The sequence below is a fragment of the Anomaloglossus baeobatrachus genome, chromosome 1 (genome assembly GCF_048569485.1).
Source record: "Anomaloglossus baeobatrachus isolate aAnoBae1 chromosome 1, aAnoBae1.hap1, whole genome shotgun sequence".
Classification (NCBI taxonomy): domain Eukaryota; kingdom Metazoa; phylum Chordata; class Amphibia; order Anura; family Aromobatidae; genus Anomaloglossus; species Anomaloglossus baeobatrachus.
Window position 1 is genome coordinate 718,765,962 of NC_134353.1, and position 22,939 is coordinate 718,788,900.

The 22,939-nt window shown below is 49.6% G+C and overlaps 1 protein-coding gene across 1 annotated transcript in view; it reads right to left on the bottom strand.

Moving 5' to 3' along the window:
• Positions 1–374: 374 nt before the first annotated feature.
• Positions 375–22,939, bottom strand: part of PUS1 (pseudouridine synthase 1) — a 56,179-nt gene continuing 33,614 nt past the window's right edge. The window contains exons 4-6 of the mRNA XM_075322120.1: positions 14,442–14,544; positions 13,391–14,076; positions 375–1,544 (exon numbers count right to left, since the gene is read on the bottom strand). Coding sequence (XP_075178235.1) covers positions 1,500–1,544; positions 13,391–14,076; positions 14,442–14,544 — 834 coding nt within the window. The 3' untranslated portion in view covers positions 375–1,499. The remainder of the gene's footprint in view (positions 1,545–13,390; positions 14,077–14,441; positions 14,545–22,939) is intronic.

The window sequence follows — 22,939 nt, forward strand, 5'->3', positions numbered from 1 at the left end:
TTTTGGCTGTTTCTTGTACCTGCGGTTTGTCCTGAAAAAGAAGTCAGACAACCTTGAAACACGTTGCCAAATAAACCGCATTGAATTGACCTTTGTATCATGACTTCCCTTATTGGATATTATCATCAGTGCAGTTAATCCACTACTTTCCATCTCTGCCAGTATTTTCTTTGACATGAGCCCAAGTACAAGGTGAGAGACCCCTCCAACTTTCATGAAGGGGAATTCATGATGTGAAATTATGAATCATTTCCAAGTCCTCAAGCAAAACATTACATATGAAAAAAGAAGAGGGGTCTGAGAATTAGGTGCATTCAAGCTTCTGAGCCAAGGTAGTGCAGAGCGGTGAAGAAAACACAAATCCAAAGTGGTAAAATGATGAATTTATTAAAAAGGAAAACCTAAAAAAAGGATAGATTCAATCTGATGCAGGTTCCATTATTATATGAGTGGTGCCCCGTGTGTAAAAGTACAGTAAGGTTGTCCTTTAGTACATAAATTACAGATAGCAGCTGAACTAGGCACATGGATGTACAATCAGATGGTATGGGATCTTAGAATAATGGTTGATTTTTCTGAAGTTTAGATCCAGAATAGAAATGGCTCTTTAAATTAAGTCTTTTATCCTGACCACCACCATTTTTTAAATTAAGTAGTCCCCCTTAACACTAGAAGTCCCAGGAATTTCGAGCTCCATAAGGTTCCAATGGTAGAAATGTCAAATGACCCCTCTCTGGGACTTCTAGTGTTAATAAACAAAATGAACATATACTTACCTCCCACACCAGAGCCATTCCAATGATGTCGGGTCTGCCAGTGATTGTGTGGCTTTTTTATTCCTCATGAGCCCAGCTGCCAATCAATGGTCACTAGTGAGCTGCCACACTTTTACTTCCATGGACGAGGGACGTATCGTAGAAGGATGAACCTTGGACAAGCTGCAGTGGAAGTGTAACAGCCCCATAGTGGATGACATCCCGACTTGGACGACACCGAAGCGGCATCAATACAGGAGAGGAGCGGATGTTATTTTTATTTTACAAGAGGGACTACTTAATTTAAAAAGGGGCTGTCCACATAGTCTAGAATAGAAAATATTATACATTATTTTATTATGAGACCACTCATCTTCTTGGCACGTCATAGAAAAATCCGTTAACCTCTGTAAGGCTATGACTTGGCTGAGACTACGAATCAATCATGCCCTGCTCAGTTCTTACTGGCTGTTATGCTTCTGATATTCTTAAAGGCCAACTCTTACCTAACTGACCAGACTGGTATGGATTGTGGTATAAGACATTCCTTCTGCCTACCCACAAGCATAAACCTTTCATGGTGAAGAAATAAAAAGAAAAAAAAAAAAATCACAGCAGCATCCTGAAATAGGAGCATGGTTTATATACCGCGTGCCCCAATTAAATTGCTGGTCATTATTGTGCACAGTATTACATAATGCAACTCCTGTAAGATGTATCTGAATCGTGGAATATGGAGAACCATCAGTCCGAGTCTCCACCTTCATCACTCTGCACCGTCACATCCACCTATAGGAAAACGTCACAGAATTAGCAAATAGCAGGAAAATTACACAAAGGATCAATCTGACATCTAAATATAAGCATTGTGCCATTCCTCTGCACGCGCCATTCCTCAGTATTGTAATTCACCTAGGATGTGTCACCTATACAGCCTGACACTAAGGCTTAATTCACACAAGAAAAAAAAAAAAAATAGTCTGAGTTTCATCTAGAAAAAACACACTATTTTCACCTCATTTCTCATCAACATTTGTTTTTATCAGTAGGGCTGTTCAAACCGGCCAAAAACCGGAACCGGTGGATTAAAAAAAAGTCTGATCCGCTCCGGAATCCGGTGCCCATATAAGTCAAGGGGACCAGAATCCGGAGATAAAAACATTGGTGGACAGAATAGGGGGTAGCATGTAATTGGTTGCAGTTAGACGTGCCCCTACCTTGAGTGGCAGCTTGTCAGCTGACTGCAACCAAATCACAGGTGCCAGGACGGCCGGTGGGCGGGGAAAGCAGTGCATGAGTCTGCGGGTCAGTATGGTGTAAAAAAATAAAAACAATCGGCGCAGGGTCCCAGTTACTCTGATACCAGCACAGATGAAGCTCGCAGCTTCAGGCCCCAGCTGTCAGGCTGTATCTGTGCTGTGTATCCAGTGCCCAGAGTCACACGTGCGAGGCTTTCCCAGGTGATGCCATAGCAGGCTCGAGCGAGTCCCTCACAAGTGTGATTCTGGAAGAAACCGCATGCGACTTTTTTTTTTACTAAGCCCTAGGTTAGTGATGGCACAGGCGTCTATGAGACACCTGCATCACACTAACCTGTAAGTGAATGTAAATGAACACAGACACCGAAAAAATACTTTATTTTGAATGAAGTATAAAACGCACCCTCCTTCACCCCTTTATTAACCCCCAACACCCTGCAGGTCCGGCGTAATCCACACGAGGTCCCACGCTGCTTCAGCTCTGCTACCTACCACAGCCAGCGGCCATAGAGCATGACCGCTGGCTATGCAGACAATGACAGCCGCGATGACTGCAGGCAGACACTTCACGACAGCTAACTTCCACTTTTGCGCTTTTGTTTTTCCTCCCATTCATCCCAGAGCAATTACTTTCTTATTTTTCTGTCCACATAAACATATAACTTCTTGTTTTTTTGTGAGTCGAGTTGTGCTTTGAATGACCATTCATTTTACCATATAGTGTACTGAAAAATGGGGAAAAAATTCCAAATGGGGAGAAATTGTGAAAAAAAAAACAAAAAAACGACAATTTTAACATGTTTTTTTGGGAATTGTTTTTATGGTGTACATTGTGGTAAAAATCACCTCGCAATAAGATTCTTCTCATAAGCACGGCGGCTTTTTTTTTTAATTATTATTATTATTATTTTTGGAGCATAACCGGTAAAAGCTTGCAAAAAGAAGGGAATTTTGTTTACTTACCGTAAATTCCTTTTCTTCTAGCTCCAATTGGGAGACCCAGACAGTGGGTGTATAGCTACTGCCTCTGGAGGCCGCACAAAGAACTACACTTAAAAGTGTAAGGCCCCTCCCCTTCTGGCTATACACCCTCCCGTAGGAGTACGGATTCCTCAGTTTTAGTACCAAAGCAAGGAGGAGGAAAGCCAATAACAGTTTCAAAAACAAATTCAATCCGATAACAAGATCGGAGAACTTAAGAAACAACATGAACAACATGTGCACCCGAAAAACGAAACCCTAAGAACAAATAGGGCGGGTGCTGGGTCTCCCAATTGGAGCTAGAAGAAAAGGAATTTACGGTAAGTAAACAAAATTCCCTTCTTCTTTTTCGCTCCTAATTGGGAGACCCAGACAGTGGGACGTCCAAAAGCAGTCCCTGGGTGGGTAAAAAGATACCACATGAACGGGCTGTCAGACAGCCCTTTCCTACAGGTGGGCCACCGCCGCCTGAAGGACCTGTCTACCTAGGCTGGCATCTGCCGAAGCGTAGGTATGCACTTGATAGTGTTTGGTAAACGTGTGCAGACTCGACCAGGTAGCCGCCTGGCACACCTGCTGAGCCGTAGCCTGATGCCGCAATGCCCAGGACGCACCAACGGCTCTGGTAGAATGGGCCTTCAGTCCAGATGGAATCGGAAGCCCAGCAGAACGGTATGTGTGAAGAATTGGTTCCTTGATCCACCGCGCCAGGGTGGATTTGGAAGCTTGCGATCCCTTATGCTGACCAGCGACTAGGACAAAGAGCGCATCAGAACGGCGTAGAGACGCCGTGCGAGAAATGTAAATCCTGAGTGCTCTCACCAGGTCCAACAGATGTAAACCTTTTTCAAATTGGTGAACTGGATGCGGACACAAAGATGGCAAAGTGATATCCTGATTGAGATGAAAGGAAGAAACCACCTTGGGAGAAAACTCTGGAATTGGACGCAGTACTACCTTGTCTTGGTGAAACACCAGGAAGGGAGATTTGCAAGATAACGCCGCTAGCTCGGACACTCTTCGAAGAGACGTGACCGCCACAAGAAAAACTACTTTTTGTGAAAGCCGAGAAAGGGAAACCTCTTTCAAAGGCTCGAAAGGCGGCTTCTGGAGAGCAATGAGAACCTTGTTCAGATCCCAGGGTTCCAATGGCCGTCTGTAAGGAGGAACGATATGACAAACTCCTTGGAGAAACGTGCGTACTTTAGAAAGTCGTGCCAAGCGCTTCTGAAAGAATACGGATAGCGCGGAGACTTGACCCTTAAGAGAGCTAAGCGACAAACCTTTTTCCAACCCAGACTGCAGGAAGGAAAGAAAAATTGGCAATGCAAATGGCCAGGGAGAAAACCCTTGAGCCAAGCACCAAGCTAAGAATATCTTCCACGTCCTGTGATAGATCTTAGCTGAGGATGGTTTTCTAGCCTGTCTCATTGTGGCAACAACTTCATGAGATAAACCGGAGGCCGCTAGGATCCAGGACTCAATGGCCACACAGTCAGGTTCAGGGCCGCAGAATTCAGATGGAAAAACGGCCCTTGAGACAGCAAATCTGGACGGTCTGGTAGTGCCCACGGTTGGCCTACCGTGAGATGCCACAGATCCGGGTACCACGACCTTCTTGGCCAGTCTGGAGCGACGAGAATGGCTCGATGGCAGTCGGACCTGATTTTCCGGAGAACTCTGGGTAACAATGCTAGAGGTGGGAACACATAGGGGAGTCGGAATTGCGACCAATCCTGAACCAAGGCGTCTGCCGCCAGCGCTCGGTGATCGTGAGACCGTGCCATGAAAACTGGGACCATGTTGTTGTGCCGTGACGCCATCAGATCGACGTCCGGCGTCCCCCAGCGGCAACAGATCTGCTGAAACACGTCCGGGTGAAGGGACCATTCTCCTGCGTCCATGCCCTGGCGACTGAGAAAGTCTGCTTCCCAGTTTTCCACGCCTGGGATGTGAACTGCGGATATGGTGGACGCTTTGCTTTCCACCCACGTCAAAATCCGCCGGACTTCCTGAAAGGCTTGGCGACTGCGTGTTCCCCCTTGGTGGTTGATGTACGCCACCGCCGTGGAATTGTCCGACTGAATCCGAATCTGCTTGCCTTCCAGCCATTGTTGGAAGGCTCGCAGAGCAAGGTAGATTGCTCTGATTTCCAGAACATTGATCTGCAGGGTGGACTCTTCCTGAGTCCACGTCCCCTGAGCCCTGTGGTGGAGAAACACCGCTCCCCACCCTGATAGGCTCGCATCCGTCGTGACCACTGCCCAGGACGGAGGAAGGAACGACTTTCCCTGTGACAATGAGGTGGGGAGAAGCCACCAACGCAGAGAGTCCTTGGCAGTCTGAGAGAGGGAGACAGTCCTGTCGAGGGACGTCGACTTCCCGTCCCATTGGCGGAGAATGTCCCATTGTAGAGGACGCAGATGAAACTGCGCGAACGGGACCGCCTCCATTGCTGCTACCATCTTTCCTAGGAAATGCATGAGGCGCCTCAGTGAGTGCGACTGGCTCTGAAGGAGAGATTGCACTCCTGTCCTTAGCGAACACTGCTTGTCCAGTGGAAGCTTCACTATCGCTGAGAGAGTATGAAACTCCATGCCAAGATAAGTCAGAGATTGGGTCGGGATGAGATGCGACTTTGGAAAGTTGATAATCCACCCGAAACTCTGGAGAGTGTCTAGTGCCACCTTCAGACTGTGTTGGCATGCCTCTTGAGAGGGTGCCTTTATAAGCAGGTCGTCTAGATACGGGATGACCGAGTGGCCCTGCGAGTGCAGAACAGCTACTACTGCTGCCATGACCTTGGTGAAGACCCGGGGGGCTGTTGCCAGACCGAAAGGTAACGCTACGAACTGCAGGTGTTCGTCGTGTATGACGAAGCGTAGGAAACGCTGATGCTCTGGCGCAATCGGCACGTGGAGATACGCATCTTTGATATCTATTGATGCTAGAAAATCTCCTTGAGACATTGAGGCTATGACGGAGCGTAGGGATTCCATCCGGAACCTCCTGACTTTTACGTGTCTGTTGAGCAACTTTAGATCCAGGACGGGTCGATACGATCCGTCCTTTTTTGGGACTACAAACAGATTGGAGTAAAAACCGTGACCTTGTTCCTGAAGAGGGACGGAGATCACCACTCCTTCCGCCTTTAGAGCGGCCACCGCCTGCAACAGAGCATCGGCTCGGTCTGGTGGTGGAGAAGTTGTGAAGAAACGAGTTGGCGGACGAGAACTGAACTCTATCCTGTACCCGTGAGACAGAATATCCCTCACCCAACGGTCTTTGACGCGTGACAGCCAAATGTCGCCAAAGTGGGAAAGCCTCCCACCGACCGAGGGTGTGGGAATCGGAGACTGCAAGTCAGGAGGACGCCGTCTTGGCAACGGTTCCTCCGGCTGTCCTTTTTGGGCGTGACTGAGACCTCCAAGAATCTGAGCGTCTCTGGTCTTTTTGAGTCTTTTTTGACGAGGCGAATTGAGACCTGCCCGGTCCTCGAAAGGACCGATAACCAGACTGACCCTTCCTCTGTTGGGGTTTGTTTTGTCTGTGTTGCGGTAAGGATGAGTCCTTACCCTTGGAGTGTTTGATGATTTCATCCAAACGCTCTCCAAACAATCGGTCACGAGAAAAAGGCAAATTGGTTAAGCACTTCTTGGAATGAGAATCTGCTTTCCAATGTCTCAACCACAGGGCCCTACGCAAAACAACGGAGTTGGCTGACGCCACTGCCGTGCGGCTTGTAGCGTCAAGAACAGCATTAATCGCGTACGACGCGAATGCCGACATTTGCGAGGTCAATGGTGCTACCTGCGGGGCAAATGCACGTGTGACTGAGTCGACTTGCACAAGCCCGGCTGAGATAGCTTGGAGTGCCCATACGGCAGCAAAAGATGGCGCTAACGACGCTCCAATCGCTTCATAGATGGATTTCAGCCAGAGCTCCATCTGCCTGTCAGTGGCATCTTTAAGTGCCGCTCCATCTTCAACTGCAACCAAGGATCTAGCTGCAAGCCTGAAAATTGGAGGATCCACTTTTGGACACTGGGTCCAACCCTTGACCACCTCAGGGGGAAAAGGATAGCGTGTATCTTTAAGCCGTTTAGAAAAACGCCTGTCCGGATAAGCGTGGGGTTTCTGGATTGCGTCTCTAAAGTCAGCGTGGTCCAGAAAAGTGCTTAATGTACGCTTAGGATATCTGAAATGGATTTTCTCGTGCTGCGAAGCTGACTCCTCTACAGGAGGAGCTGGTGGGGAAATATTTAACATTTTATTGATGGACGCTATAAGATCATTAACTATGGCGTCACCATCTGGTTTATCTAGATTGAGAGCGGTCCCAGGATCAGAATCCTGATCAGTGACGTCCGCTTCATCACCCATAGATTCATCTCGCTGGGATCCTGACCATTGAGATGAATGTGAAGGCCCCTCATAGCGAGCCCGCTTAGGTTGCCTGGGGCCATCGTCCGAGTCAGAGTCTTCACCCTGAGGTGTATGTGCCCGTCCCGGAGCTTGGAGGTAATTCAGCTGAGGGGGACCAGGGGGCAATGATTGCACAGTGTCCGTGGCCTGAAGTACAGGCCTAGCTCGCAATGCGTCAAGAATTTGTGACATAGTGAGAGACATTCTGTCAGCAAAAGCTGTAAACTCAGTTCCTGTCACCTGGACAGCATTCACAGGTGGTACACCCTGGGTCACGTCCAGCAGAGGTCCCGACTGTGCAAGCGCCGCAGGGGCCGAGCACTGCACACAATGGGGGTCAGTGGAGCCTGCCGGTAGAAAAGTCCCACATGCGGTACAGGAAGCATATAATGTCTGTGCCTTGGCACCCTTGCGTTTTGCGGACGACATGCTGTTGGCTCTCTGCAATGTGAGAGAGTCTATAGCCAAAGGGCGACAAGCGCTATGCAGTACAAAGTATTTGCAGGAACAAAATACTAAGATTACTACTGGCACAAGAGGGGGTGAGCCCAAAGGGCTGCTTACCGCCCGCTGAATAGCGGGTAAGAGGCGCAGAATTCCTTGTCTGGGTCTCCCCGGCTCCCCTCTGCAGCTCAGCGTGTCAGCAGGAATGGCTGCCGGCGTCTGTGGAGAGGGGCGGTCCGTGGGAGTTCCCAAACAAAAGTGCGGGAAACAGTGTCCCCTCTGTGCCTATTGTGAGGGCTGGAGTATGTAAAAACGACTCCAGCCCTCAGCGCTGATGCACTGACCAGCGTCCCGCCCCTCTCCTGACTGGCAGGTCCGGGGGCGGGAACGAACGGAAATAGGCCGCAAAAGCCGGGGACTCGAGTTATCAGCGCGGCCGCCGTAAAAGCGCGGCCCGCGCTGAAGTCCCCGGCGCACCACAAGTGCCAGCCGCGCCGCAGTCCCAGCGGCCGGCGCGACCTTTTCCCAAAAGTGTGCCTGCTTCAGCGAAGCTGAATGAGGCTATGGCACAAGCGCCGCAGCGCTGATGTCCCCGGCGCACTACAACACCCAGCATGCTGCGGTGTGAGCGCCAAATGCACGGGGACACAGAGTACCTTGAGGAAGCAGGGCCATGTCCCTGATGTACTCCGCTCCATCCAGCATCTTCTCCAGGGGCTGTAGATGGAGCACGGTCTCAGTGCCTGGAGACCAGTAATCCCACTTCACCCAGAGCCCTGTAAAAAGGGATGGGGAAGGAATCAGCATGTGGGCTCCAGCCGCCGTACCCGCAATGGGTACCTCAACCTTACAAACACCTCCGACATACAGTGGGGTGAGAAGGGAGCATGCTGGGAGCCCTGTATGGGCCCTCTTTTCTTCCATCCGACATAGTCAGCAGCTGCTGCTGACTAAAAACAATGGAGCTATGCGTGCGTGTCTGACCTCCTGCGCACAAAGCTAAAACTGAGGAATCCGTACTCCTACGGGAGGGTGTATAGCCAGAAGGGGAGGGGCCTTACACTTTTAAGTGTAGTTCTTTGTGCGGCCTCCAGAGGCAGTAGCTATACACCCACTGTCTGGGTCTCCCAATTAGGAGCGAAAAAGAAATAATAATTTGGACATTGTGTCCCCATTTTCGAAAAAGCATAACGATTTTAATTTTTGGTCAATTTAGCTTTGTGATGGCTCATTTCTTGCGGGGTAAGACAAAGTTTTTATTGATCGCATTTTGGGATAGATATGATGGTTTATTCGCTTGCTACAGTATTTTTTGTGGTATTGCAGCGAATAAAAAAAAAAATAATTTTGGTGTTCATGAATTTTTATTTTATACAGTGTTCACTTGAGTGCAATTGAGTTAATTTTTAGATTTTGATCAATCAGATTTTTCTGAATGTTGTTGATACCACCCGTGTAGTTTTGAATTTTTTTTCTTAATGGGTCAAAAGGGGTGATTTGATCCTTTGTTTTTTTCCCATTTTGTTTTTTTACTATTCTTTACAGTCCCCTTAGGGGACTGTAAGCTGCAATATTCTGATTGCTTGTGTTATACAGTGTGTCCACCGCCATTAACTTGAGAATGGCGGCAGTTATAGGCATAGAAGTGGTGTCTAGGTATAGTAAAGTAGCCATGCGCTACGCTATGAAACCACCTATAGCGCCACCTGGTGGATAACAACGGAGTTAGCATTTTTATCTCAAAAACGGAACGAGGTAGATAAAAAAGTGAATTACAAAGTTGTAGGGCATCATCAATTCAATACGAATTGACACCTTGCATACTGTACAGAAATGCTATGATATGAAAACCATGACCCCCCAAAAGATTGAATGCTGGTCACGCATATGGCGCTCATTTAACTTTGATGCTCAAAGTGGCCACCATCAGCTGCAATGCACATCTGGACAGCATACTGTATCTTGCTGCATGTTGTGCAATATGGTAGGTGACACGTTTGCACAAGCATCTGTGATACGTCGTCGTAGGTCCTGCAATGTTGGTGGAGGGGTCGCATACACCTGCTGTTTGATGGGACCTCACAGAAAGAAGTCCAATGGGGTAAGGTCAGGTGAGAATGGAGGTCACTCCATGCAGCCACCATACCCAATGACTTATAGGAAGGTCTCCATGAGGTATCGCTTCACATCCGCAGCCTTGTGAGTCTTACAAGTTCTAAGTTCTATGTGTTTTGTGTCCGCCCTCTGAGCGGCATGCGCGTGCCGACCGAGTCCGCCCTGTGAGCGGCATGCTCGTGCCGACAGTGTCCGCCCTGTGAGCGGCATGCGCGTGCCGACCGTGTCCGCCCTGTGAGCGGCATGCGCGTGCCGACCGTGTCCACCCTGTGAGCGGCATGCGCGTGCCGACCGTGTCCACCCTGTGAGCGGCATGCGCGTGCCGACCGTGTCCGCCCTGTGAGCGGCATGCGCGTGCCGACCGTGTCCGCCCTCTGAGCGGCATGCGCGTGCCGACCGTGTCCGCCCTGTAAATGTCGAATATGAGTGGCGTATATATGCTACATGTCTTTGATATGCGAGGGGTGTGTGTGCTGCATGTCTGATATGTGAGTGATGTGCGGGGCACTACATAGAATAAGGCTCCTTTCACATTGCGTTTTACCTTCCGCTCACAGGTCCCGTCGGAGCATCCGTCCAAACCGCCCCTCCCCCACTCTGCAAAGCGTGTTCCGGACGCATGCGCCCAACAGGGCCATTCACTGTTTTTGAGCGCACTGCGTTAGTGTGTGCTCGGTTTTGTGCCATTTTTTTTTACATATATACGTTTCTGCAGACTGACAACCGAATGTAGTGGACTACGTTCGGGTGTCTGTCAGCAGAAACGTATATATGCAAAAAATGGCACAAAACAGAGCACACGCTAACGCAGTGTGCTCCATAACAGTGAATGGCTCTGTCGGGACCATGCGTCCAGAACACGCTTTGCAGAGTGGGGGAGGGGCGGTTCGGACGGATGCTCCGACGGGACCTGTGAGCGGAAGGTAAAACGCAATGTGAAAGGAGCCTAAGACTTTATTAGCAGTGGCCAGGGAATGATGAGCAATTCTAAAAAGGGAGTATATTTGAGAATTTCATTATTTTGTCACTGCTTGAGTACCAATCCCTTATTAGTATGACCCAAAGCAGCTGAAGTTTTATCACGGCCTCTTAAAGTAGAAAAAGTAAATAATACGACCCTCAGACTAAAAAAAGGCTGTGCTCCTTTGAATTAGAGGAACAAAATAAATGATGTGAAATAATATAGAAATGAAAATGACATTTGTAGCTGCATAAATTCCCTAAAAAGCAGCAGAAACAACTGGAACCAACATCTTGTAAGACACCGGTCATATGACGATATTTGCCATACAGTGGTACCTCGCTTAACGAGTAACCCACTTAATGAGAATTTCGCTTAACAAGCAAAGCTTTCTTTAAATTTGTAACCCAGTTTACGAGAAAGCTTTGCTGTATGAGCAAAATTCTCACCGCACACACTTCCGGTTCCGTACATCCACCGTGCTCTGACCCGCACTTGCAGTCCACACAAAAACACATGTACGCACAAACACACACAAACACACACGCACGCACATATAGTATTATGCTCACCTTACCTTCCGTTCCACCGCCGGCCTCATGGTTCTTGTTGTTCCCGGGTACATCGCGACGTCCTTGCGGCGAACTACAAGTAACATATAATGTGTGTACCTTCCGTTTCATCGCCGGCCTCCTGGGTCCTGTAGTTCGCCGCTCCACTCCAGGCTGTGCATCGGCATCCATAGCGACGAAGCAGGAACTTCCTGTCACCGCTACTCAAAGGCAGCGCGCTGGCCAATCAGAAGCAAGCGGCTCTGCCATTGACGTCTGTGCGCTGGGAGCGGAAGTTTCTCCCTCGTCGTTATGGTAACCAGATACACAGCCCGTACCGGAGAACAGCAAGTCCCAGGAGATCGGCGATGGAACGGAAGGTAAGGTGAGCACATAATATGTGCGTGTTTGTGTGAGTTTGTACGTGTTTGTGCGTGTTTGTGTGCGTTTGTGCATGTGTGGAATGACAGAATAGGGGACCAGGATGGGACATTTAACAAGTGGTGGAACGAATTGTCTGCATTGCAATGATTTCCTAAGGGAAATCTTGCTTTGCTGAACGAGTAACTTGGTTAACAAGCAAACTCCCAGAACGGATTGTTCTCGTTAAGCAAGGTTCCACTGTATATCTGATTCGCCATACATCTGTTCTAGATCTGGAAGAGCAAAACAGACGGATAGATTATAGATTTCTATGAAGGATTCGGTCCCATTAAATGAACATTATTACCCATTTGCGAGCCAATCAGCGGTCATTACTGGCTTGTGAGGATAGGCTGACAAGCATTCTAGGTGCAGAGACTGATGGTTAATATAGCGCACATAGAAGATATTGTTATCGGCAGCACATCACCCATTTGCACAAGACTATGTGCTGCTAATAATAACTTTTCAGTTGACTTAAAACTCATTGTGCCAGAGGAACAAGTATTTTGCTCGTTGGTTGGATGATTGCCGGCTTCTTCAGAGGGCCTGATATAGCAGGGGAACCGACAACTGCTCATTTCCTGATTATTGGCTCATTTATACGGGCCATCCGGTGTACAGTCCTAATCTGTGATTAAAAAAGTCTGTTGAGCCTCTGTTAGGAGTCTCGACACAGAAACTAGCCAGATATCCCTCCGGGAAGGACCTAGCCAAGGAGTGGCTCTTTTTAGGAAACCACCGTACCACCGTATTAAGTGGCCCTTTTAGTCAATATCCAACTCTTTGACAAGTTTAAAGATATGACAACGAAAATACTAAGGCCAGGTATCCATCCACAGACAGCTGTTTCGGGGTATTGCTCCTCATCAGTGTGGAGTAGGATTCTGACCAGGTGGGAGAAAATCACTGATCTCGGGGAGACCAGCCAGAGAAAACACTGCCGGCAGCCAACGAGGGCGCTCACCACAGTGAAATCCTAGGTGCATTGCCCCCTGGGAAATATGCAAATCAAAAAAGTCTGTGGAGCCTCTGTTAGGAGTCTTGACACAGAAACTAGCCAAATATCCCTCCGGGAAGGACCTAGCCAAGGAGTGGCTCTTTTTAGGAAACCACCGTAACCACCATATGAAGTGGCCCTTTTTACGGTTATTGTGGTTTTCCTAAAAAGAGCCACTCCTTGGCTAGGTCCTTCCCAGAGGGATATCTGGCTAGTTTCTGTGTCGAGAGTCCTAACAGAGGCTCCATGGACTTTTTTGATTTGCATATTTCCCAGGGGGCAATGCACCTAGTATTTCACTGTGTTGAACGCCCTCGTTGGCAGCCGGCAGTGTTTTCTCTGGCTGGTCTCCCCGAGATCAGTGATTGTTTTGTCTTGTTGGTCTACTAGGCATTTTGTCTTGCTAATCTGTGATTGACAGCTATTTCTGTACGCACATTGACCCTTATGAACATATGAAAAAATATATATTTTACCTTATGATTGACCATATTCTGAGACGTTGCATCATAGTCATGAATGGGTAAAGTGGCTAGCCAGCTCGCCATAGACTTCTCTTCAATTTCAGTCTGAATAATTGTGGGATAGATATGTGCTTTCTTAAATGCCTCAATTTTTTCCTCCTCTTCTGCCCAGTCCAATGACTCATGAAGGCCATCATTCCCAAAACGCCTATTGTACTTCTCAAAGTGAACCCTCTCCAGTACCAGCCCCAGGCCAGGAGCTTTGGGTATGTCCACTTTTTCCTCTCCCCAGCTCCGCTGCATTATGGATGGTGGAGCATATCCTTTCACCACCGCAATAACCAGTCCGATCATCTTGCGTATCTGATGCATCATGAAACTCTGACCTTTCACCTTAACCACGGCCAGCTCCATGCCTCCCTGCAGGAAAGGCGGCTCACAATGCATCTCCATGATATAACGTTTCGCACTGGGGTCCCGTGGTCCTTTCTGTGATGTGAAATTGTGGAAATTGTGTGTGCCTTTGTACAGAGCAAGCAGTTCGTTCGCTTTAGCCAACGTTTCTTGGCCAAGCCGGAAGCTTTCCTCCTGCAGATCGTGGTCTTTATGAGCAAACGCAAAAGTAGGTAGGGTGTAGGAATAGGTACGGGCATCACAGGAGTTCTTGGAGTTAAACCGTCCCGTTACTCGTTTAAGTCCTTTGATGCGAAAATCAAATGAAATGTGAGAATAAATAATGTGCCAGTCAATTGTTTATGTTGCATAAATGGTCTTGAAAGCCCCCCACCCCTCCCAAAAATACAAATTATATTTTATCTATGCATAAGTATCAACGCAAGGCAACACAAGGTGTATATCCGAGGGTTACACTCCGCTCTGACTCCAGACATTTCATTATTACATATATCCTCTATAACAGTGGCACAAAATAGAAAAATGGAGCCACTGTGTTATGCCTCGTACAGGGGGTGAGAAGGCTCCACGAAAATTGGATTGTCCCTTTAAGTCAAAGTCACTTTAAGAAAAGAATAATCGCAAGGCCCTTCCGACAGAGCGTCCTTACCTATTATTCTTATTTGGGAAGGCAGGTGACTGTTAACTTTTTCCACTATGTCATCGATCAGCCAAACCTTCAGAGACACAACTTGCCCCGCAGCAGAGACTCCCTAAAATGAAAATAGAAGCAATATATACCTTTAGGGCATGCGCACACCTTGAGTATTTGCCGCAGAAATTTCTGCACCAAAAATGTGTTTGTTGGGTAAAATAGATGCTTTTTTGACAATTTTTTTAATTTGTCTAAGATTTTTTGACTTTTTTTTCACCACTCATTTGAATGGTTGACAAACACTGATGGAATTGCCATGCTGCAGATACGAAACTGCGTCACATCTGCAAGGAAAAAGTAACCAGTATGTGCACGAGATTTCAGGAATCACATTGGTTTTGCTGGGGATGTAAAGTGCAGAATTTTTGGTGCAGATATTTAAAGCAAATCTGCCACCAGGTTTTTGCCACCTAATCTGACAGCAGCATAACGTACAGGCAGAGATTTTGATTCCAGCAATGTGTCACTTACTGTCTTGCTTAGAGTAGTTTTGATAATCTACTGCTGACTAATCAGTGATTTTATCATTAGAGGACTGCTTGGCGTGCTGCAGGTAGTCAGCATACTCCTGAGCTTTGTATAACTGCTAGATGTGCAGCAGAGAAAACATTGATTTTTTATAAAATGACAGCAAACAACTCAGTAAGGCTGCTTTCACACCTCCGGTTTTAGCAGAGCTGGACAATCCGGCTCTAAAACCTATACACCGGATGCGGCGACAAAACCGCATCCTTTGCATAAGTTTTTTACATGCAGCCCGTCCGTTTTTTTCCGCTTGCGGCAGGATACTGAGCATGCGCAGTGGAAAAAAACGCATGCGGCGTCCATAGGCATGCATTGCAAATCGCGCCGCATCGACCGGATGTGGCTTTTTTTGCCGGACAAAAGAAACGTGCCAGGCAACGTTCCATCCGGCCGCCGCATCGGCTAAATGTGCCACATGCGGCAAAAAACGGACGGAACGCAAGCCCATGCGACACAATACGGCACTAATGTAAGTCTATGCAAAAAAAAAAACGCAAATCGTCGGCAAAAAAAACTGTTGTGTTTTTTCTGCAAAGAGCTGGATTGTGCCGCACAGGAAGAAGGGAATTTTGTTTACTTACCGTAAATTCCTTTTCTTCTAGCTCCTATTGGGAGACCCAGCCAATTGGGGTGTATAGCTTCTGCCTCCGGAGGCCACACAAAGTATTACACTTTAAAAAGTGTAACCCCTCCCCTCTGCCTATACACCCTACCGTGCATCACGGGCTCCTCAGTTTTGGTGCAAAAGCAGGAAGGAGGAAACTTATAAATTGGTCTAAGGTAAATTCAATCCGAAGGATGTTCGGAGAACTGAAAAGCATGAACCAAAAGAACAATTCAACATGAACAACATGTGTACACAAAAGAACAAACAGCCCGAAGGGAACAGGGGCGGGTGCTGGGTCTCCCAATAGGAGCTAGAAGAAAAGGAATTTACGGTAAGTAAACAAAATTCCCTTCTTCTTTGTCGCTCCATTGGGAGACCCAGACAATTGGGACGTCCAAAAGCAGTCCCTGGGTGGGTAAAAGAATACCTCGATAAAAAAGAGCCGAAAACGACCCCCTCTTACAGGTGGGCAACCGCCGCCTGAAGGACTCGCCTACCTAGACTGGCGTCTGCCGAAGCATAGGTATGCACCTGATAGTGTTTCGTGAAAGTGTGCAGACTAGACCAGGTAGCTACCTGACACACCTGCTGAGCCGTAGCCCGGTGCCGCAATGCCCAGGACGCACCCACGGCTCTGGTAGAATGGGCTTTCAGCCCCAAAGGAAGCGGAAGCCCAGAAGAACGGTAGGCTTCAAGAATCGGTTCCTTGATCCACCGAGCCAAGGTTGACTTGGAAGCCTGCGAACCCTTACGCTGACCAGCGACAAGGACAAAGAGGGCATCTGAACGGCGCAGGGGCGCCGTGCGAGACACGTAGAGCCGGAGTGCTCTCACCAGATCTAATGAGTGCAAATCCTTTTCACATTGGTGAATTGGATGAGGGCAAAATGAAGGTAAGGAGATAGCCTGATTGAGATGAAAAGGGGATACCACCTTAGGGAGAAATTCCAGGACCGGACGCAGAACCACCTTATCCTGGTGAAAAACCAGGAAGGGGGCTTTGCATGACAGCGCTGCCAGCTCCGACACTATACGGAGCGATGTAACTGCCACTAGAAATGCCACCTTCTGCGAAAGACGTGATAAAGAGACATCCCGCAGCGGCTCAAAAGGTGGTTTCTGAAGAGCCGTTAGCACCCTGTTAAGGTCCCAGGGTTCCAGCGGACGCTTGTAAGGTGGGACTATGTGGCAAACTCCCTGCAGGAACGTGCGGACCTGCGGAAGCCTGGCTAGACGCCTTTGAAAAAATACGGATAGCGCCGATACTTGTCCCTTGAGAGAGCCGAGAGACAAACCCTTGTCCATTCCGGATTGAAGGAATGACAGAAAAGTGGGTAAGGCAAAGGGCCAGGGAGTAAAACCATTATCAGAGCACCAGGATAAGAAGATCCTCCAAGACCTGTGATAGATCTTGGCGGACGTTGGTTTCCTGGCCTGTCTCATAGTGGCAATGACATCTTGAGATAACCCTGAGGACGCTAGGAGCCAGGACTCAATGGCCACACAGTCAGGTTGAGGGCCGCAGAATTCAGATGGAAAAACGGCCCTTGTGACAGCAAGTCTGGGCGGTCTGGGAGCGCCCACGGTTGACACACCGTGAGATGCCACAGATCCGGGTACCACGACCGCCTCGGCCAATCTGGGGCGACGAGAATGGCGCGACGACAGTCGGACCTGATTTTGCGCAGCACTCTGGGCAGCATCGCCAGAGGAGGAAATACATAGGGCAGTCGAAACTGCGACCAATCCTGAACTAATGCGTCCGCCGCCAGAGCTCTGTGATCTTGAGACCGGGCCATGAATGCCGGGACTTTGTTGTTGTGCCGTGACGCCATGAGATCGACGTCCGGCGTTCCCCAGCGGCGACAGATCTCTCGAAACACGTCTGGGTGAAGAGACCATTCCCCCGCGTCCATGCCCTGTCGACTGAGAAAATCTGCTTCCCAGTTTTCTACGCCCGGGATGTGAACTGCGGAGATGGTGGAAGCTGTGGCTTCCACCCACTGCAGAATCCGTCGGACTTCCTGGAAGGCTTGACGACTGCGAGTGCCGCCTTGGTGGTTGATGTATGCGACGGCAGTGGCGTTGTCCGACTGGATCCGGATCTGCCTGCCCTCCAGCCACCGATGAAAGGCCAATAGGGCTAGATACACTGCCCTTATCTCCAGAATATTGATCTGAAGGGATGACTCTATCGGAGTCCAGGTTCCCTGAGCCCTGTGGTGGAGAAAAACCGCCCCCCACCCTGACAGGCTCGCGTCCGTGGTGACCACAGCCCAGGTGGGGGGTAGGAAGGATTTTCCCTGCGACAGAGAGTTGGGAAGGAGCCACCACTGAAGTGACATCTTGGTTGCAAGGGAAAGAGAGACGTTCCTGTCGAGGGAAGTCGACCTCCTGTCCCATTTGCGGAGAATGTCCCACTGGAGTGGCCGCAGATGGAATTGCGCGAAGGGCACTGCCTCCATCGCTGCCACCATCTTCCCCAGGAAGTGCATGAGGCGCCTCAAGGGGTGTGACTGACCCCGAAGAAGAGATTGCACCCCTGCCTGCAGCGAAAGCTGTTTGTCCAGCGGTAGCATGACTACGGCTGACTGAGTATGAAACTCCATCCCAAGGTACGTCAGTGATTGGGTCGGTGTCAACTTGGATTTTGGGAAGTTGATGATCCACCCGAACTGCTGGAGAGTCGCCAGAGCGACGGAAAGGCTGTTTTGACACGCCATCTGAGAGGGTGCCCTGACCAGAAGATCGTCTAAGTAGGGAATCACCGAGTGTCCCTGAGAGTGTAGGACCGCCACAACAGATGCCATGACCTTGGTGAACACCCTTGGGGCTGTCGCCAGGCCGAAAGGCAAAGCCACGAACTGAAGGTGTTCGTCCCCGATGGCGAAACGCAAAAAGCGTTGATGTTCGGGTGCGATCGGCACATGGAGATAAGCATCCTTGATGTCGATCGATGCTAGGAAGTCTCCATGTGACATCGAAGCGATGACCGAGCGGAGAGATTCCATCCGAAACCGTCTGGTGCTCACATGTCTGTTGAGCAGTTTGAGGTCCAGAACGGGACGGAACGAGCCGTCCTTCTTTGGCACCACAAACAAGTTGGAGTAAAAGCCGCGACCATGTTCCTGGGGGGGAACAGGGATCACAACTCCTTCTGTCTTCAGAGCGTTCACCGCCTGAAAAAGTGCATCGGCTCGCTCGGGGGGCGGAGAAGTTCTGAAGAAACGAGTCGGGGGGACGAGAGCTGAACTCTATCCTGTAACCGTGAGACAGAATGTCTCTCACCCATCGGTCTTGAACATGTGGCCACCAGGCGTCGCAAAAGCGGGAGAGCCTGCCACCGACCGAGGATGCGGTTCGGGGATGCCGAGAGTCATGAGGAGGCCGCCTTGGAAGCAGTGCCTCCTGCGGCCTTTTGGGGGCGTGACTTGGACCGCCACGCATAGGAGTTCCTCTGGCCTTTCTCCGGCCTGCTGGACGAAGAGGATTGGGGCTTGGCGGAGGGACGAAAGGACCGAAACCTCGATTGTATTTTCCGTTGCTGAGGTCTCTTCGGTTTGGACTGGGGTAAGGAGGAGTCCTTTCCCTTGGATTCCTTAATAATCTCATCCAATCGTTCGCCAAACAATCGGTCGCCAGAAAACGGCAAACCGGTTAAGAACCTCTTGGAAGCAGAGTCTGCCTTCCATTCGCGCAGCCACATGGCCCTGCGGACTGCCACAGAGTTAGCGGATGCCACCGCTGTACGGCTAGCAGAGTCTAGAACTGCGTTCATGGCGTAGGAAGAAAAGGCTGACGCCTGAGAAGTCAAAGACGCAACCTGCGGAGCAGAATTACGTGTGACCGCAGTAATCTCAGCCAGACAAGCTGAGATAGCTTGGAGTGCCCACACGGCTGCAAAAGCCGGGGCAAAAGACGCGCCCGTGGCTTCATAGATGGATTTCACCAGGAGCTCTATCTGCCTGTCAGTGGCATCCTTTAGCGATGAGCCATCTGCAACCGATACCACAGATCTAGCCGCCAATCTAGAGACTGGGGGATCCACCTTGGGACATTGAGCCCAACCCTTAACAACGTCAGAGGGGAAGGGGTAACGTGTGTCAGTAAGGCGCTTAGTAAAGCGCTTGTCCGGAACCGCTCTGGGCTTCTGGACAGCATCTCTGAAGTTAGAGTGATCGAAAAACGCACTCCGTGTACGTTTAGGGAACCGAAACTGGTGTTTCTCCTGCTGAGAAGTCGACTCCTCTACAGGTGGCGGCGGGGGAGATATATCTAACACCTGGTTGATGGACGAGATAAGGTCATTTACTATGGCGTCCCCTTCAGGTGTATCAAGATTGAGAGCAACGTCAGGGTCAGAGCCCTGAGCTGCGACGTCCGCCTCGTCCTCCAGAGAGTCCTCAAGCTGGGAACCCGAGCAGCGTGAAGAAGTCAGCGAGCCCGCTTAGCCGGTCTGGGACTGTGGTCCGGGCCGGAGTCCTCCACATGAGACCTAGGGCCCCCCCTGGGAACGTGCTGCGGCGCGGACAGAGAGGGGCCTGGAGGCGAAGATCCAACAGGGCCCGGGGCCTGTGGAAGGACCGGTCTGGACTGCAAAGCTTCAAGCAGCTTGGCAGACCATTTGTCCATAGACTGAGCCATGGATTGTGAGAGTGACTCAGAGAGTTTTTCAGCAAAAACTGCAAACTCTGTCCCTGCCGCCTGGACAGGGGGAGCAAGGGGTTCTACCTGAGCCGAGGGGCCCACTAGTGACCGAGGCTCCGGCTGAGCAAGCAAAACAGGGGTTGAGCATTGCTCACAGTGAGGGTAGGTGGAACACGCAGGTAACTTAGCCGCACAAGAGGTACAGGTCGCAAAATAACCCTGTGCCTTGGCACCCTTGCTCCTTGTGGATGACATGCTGTTGTCTCCTAGGAGAGTGATCACTGAGGGTATATGGGAAAGGGTATACAGCCCGACCAAACAGAAATATATAAATATATATATAGTATCTATTCCGGCACCCTAAGGGGACCAGCACCGGGTGACCGGTGTGGCTTACCGACCGCTAAAAAGCGGAGTGTGTGTCCTCCAGATTCCCTGCCTTAGGTCTCCCAGCGTTGCAGAGCTCTTTCCTGGAAATCCTCCATAGGCAGAATGCCAAAAAAATGGCTGCTGGAGCTCTCTGGGGAGGAGTGGGGCCGTGGGCGGCGTTAGAAAAGTGCGGGAATCTGGAGTCCCCACAGTGATCAGTGAGGGGGGAGGAAACATACAGGATGCTTCTGCCCTCACAACCGACGTCAGGTCGGCAGTCCCGCCCTTACCCCTGATAGACAGGCTCGGGGGCGGGAGTTTTCCTACTAGGCCGCAATTGAAGCCGGGGACTAAATTTAAGACCGCGGCCGACAAACAGGCGCGGTCGGCGCGGAAGTCCGCCGGCCATCACAAATAAGCAGCTGCTGCAGCGTCCGGGATGACGGCGCTCCATGCACATCCCCCATGGGGATACAGAGTACCTTAGTGATGCAGGGCCCGGTCCCTGAGGATAAATCAACTCCTGTCCGACAGATTCCCACAGGGGCTGCGGAGGGAGCACGGTCCCAGTGAATGGATGACCGCTCAGGATTCCACTTCTCCCAGAGCCGCTAAGGGATGGTGAAGGAGACGGCATGAGGCTCCGGCCTTTGTACCCACAATGGGTACCTCAACCTTAACAGCACCGCCGACGTAGTGGGGTGAGAAGGGAACATGCCGGGGGCCCCGTGGGGGCCCACTTTTCTTCCAACCGATATAACTAAAATGAGAATGCATGAGTGGATGTGTGCCTCCTTCCACACAAAGCATAAAACTGAGGAGCCCGTGATGCACGGGAGGGTGTATAGGCAGAGGGGAGGGGTTACACTTTTGAGTGTAATACTTTGTGTGGCCTCCGGAGGCAGAAGCTATACACCCCAATTGGCTGGGTCTCCCAATGGAGCGACAAAGAAAAACCGGATGTGTGAAAGCAGCCTAAGTGACACATCGCTGGAATCAGGGTCTCTCTCTACATCATGGTGCTCTCAGATTGGGGAGCAAAAACTCGGTGACCGATTCCCTTTAACGTCTTGTTTATCATAGGCCCGTACTGTGTCTGACAAAGAAAAAAAAAAAGCAATAAAAAGCCATTTGTGAGAGTCTGACCTTGGTAAGCATTGTCACACTGGCTCTAAATAGTGATGCTACTAGAAAAACATTCTAAATTATTTGTAATAATAGTTTCCATTTTCTAATTTCTAGCAATATAATTACCAATTGTCTGTGCAAAATACATACCAGACCATGGACAACCCCTTAAGGTAGCTGCGCAAGGTACATTTCTCCACCACAGTTTCACAGTAAAATTATGTGTGGATTGTTAGGGTGTAAGGTTTCCCTTTGAGGAGTCCATCATATAGGGAAACTTATAAACCAAGCAAAGAGTTAATAGTCCTAGAAGCCATTCTGATTGACCAAGTCTCGGAGCCTCAAATAGGCGAAAATAATGTCTGAGAGCACATAATGACTCCATCCGCATCATTAGTCAATGGCCCAATCAGCGCATATGCCCAAAATCCGTTTTCCAGGGCTTCAGATGCAAACGCTGACAGAGCCACTGACGTGAGGGTAAAGCGTGGTGTGAACTCGGCCTTATGTCACAGATTATTTTTTGTGTGCGTTCACCCTGAGGTTTTCATTCATCGATCAGCTGGAACATAATCAATGCTCCCTGAGCGCGGTTGATCTAGTTGCAATGGAACCTGTCTGGGGTCGACATCTATTCAGTAGCAAGTAGAGTCCGTTCTTGAAATTGATGTCATGCAAAATCAAAGACGTAATGATCGCTTTTTAAAATAATAAAAAAAAACAAATACATGGGGCTAAAAATATTTTTTTTACAAATGGCCTTTATTAAAAATGTGCACTCTCTTCTTTCCATAGCCTTACTGTTGATCGCTGCAGAAAGAGTTAGGCTATGTGCCCACGGGACAATGTACCTGCGGATATATCCACAGGTATGTCCACAGGTTTCCCGCAGCAGCTCCCCGGAATCCGCAGCTATAAATAGCTGTGGGATTCCAGCAAAATGGCTGCGGAAAACCTGCGGACACTCATGCGACTTACCTGCGGAATTCCCGGCCTCTATCTCCATAGTGGAGAGGCAGGACATCCGCAGGTATTTCCGCAGAAATAATTGACATGCAATTACGTGCGGCTGTGGGACATCCGCAGCATATTCCACAACAGCACATTCCGCAGCATGCACACAGACACTCCCCATGTCCCATAGGATAACATGAGGAGTGTCTGTACTTGCTAAAAC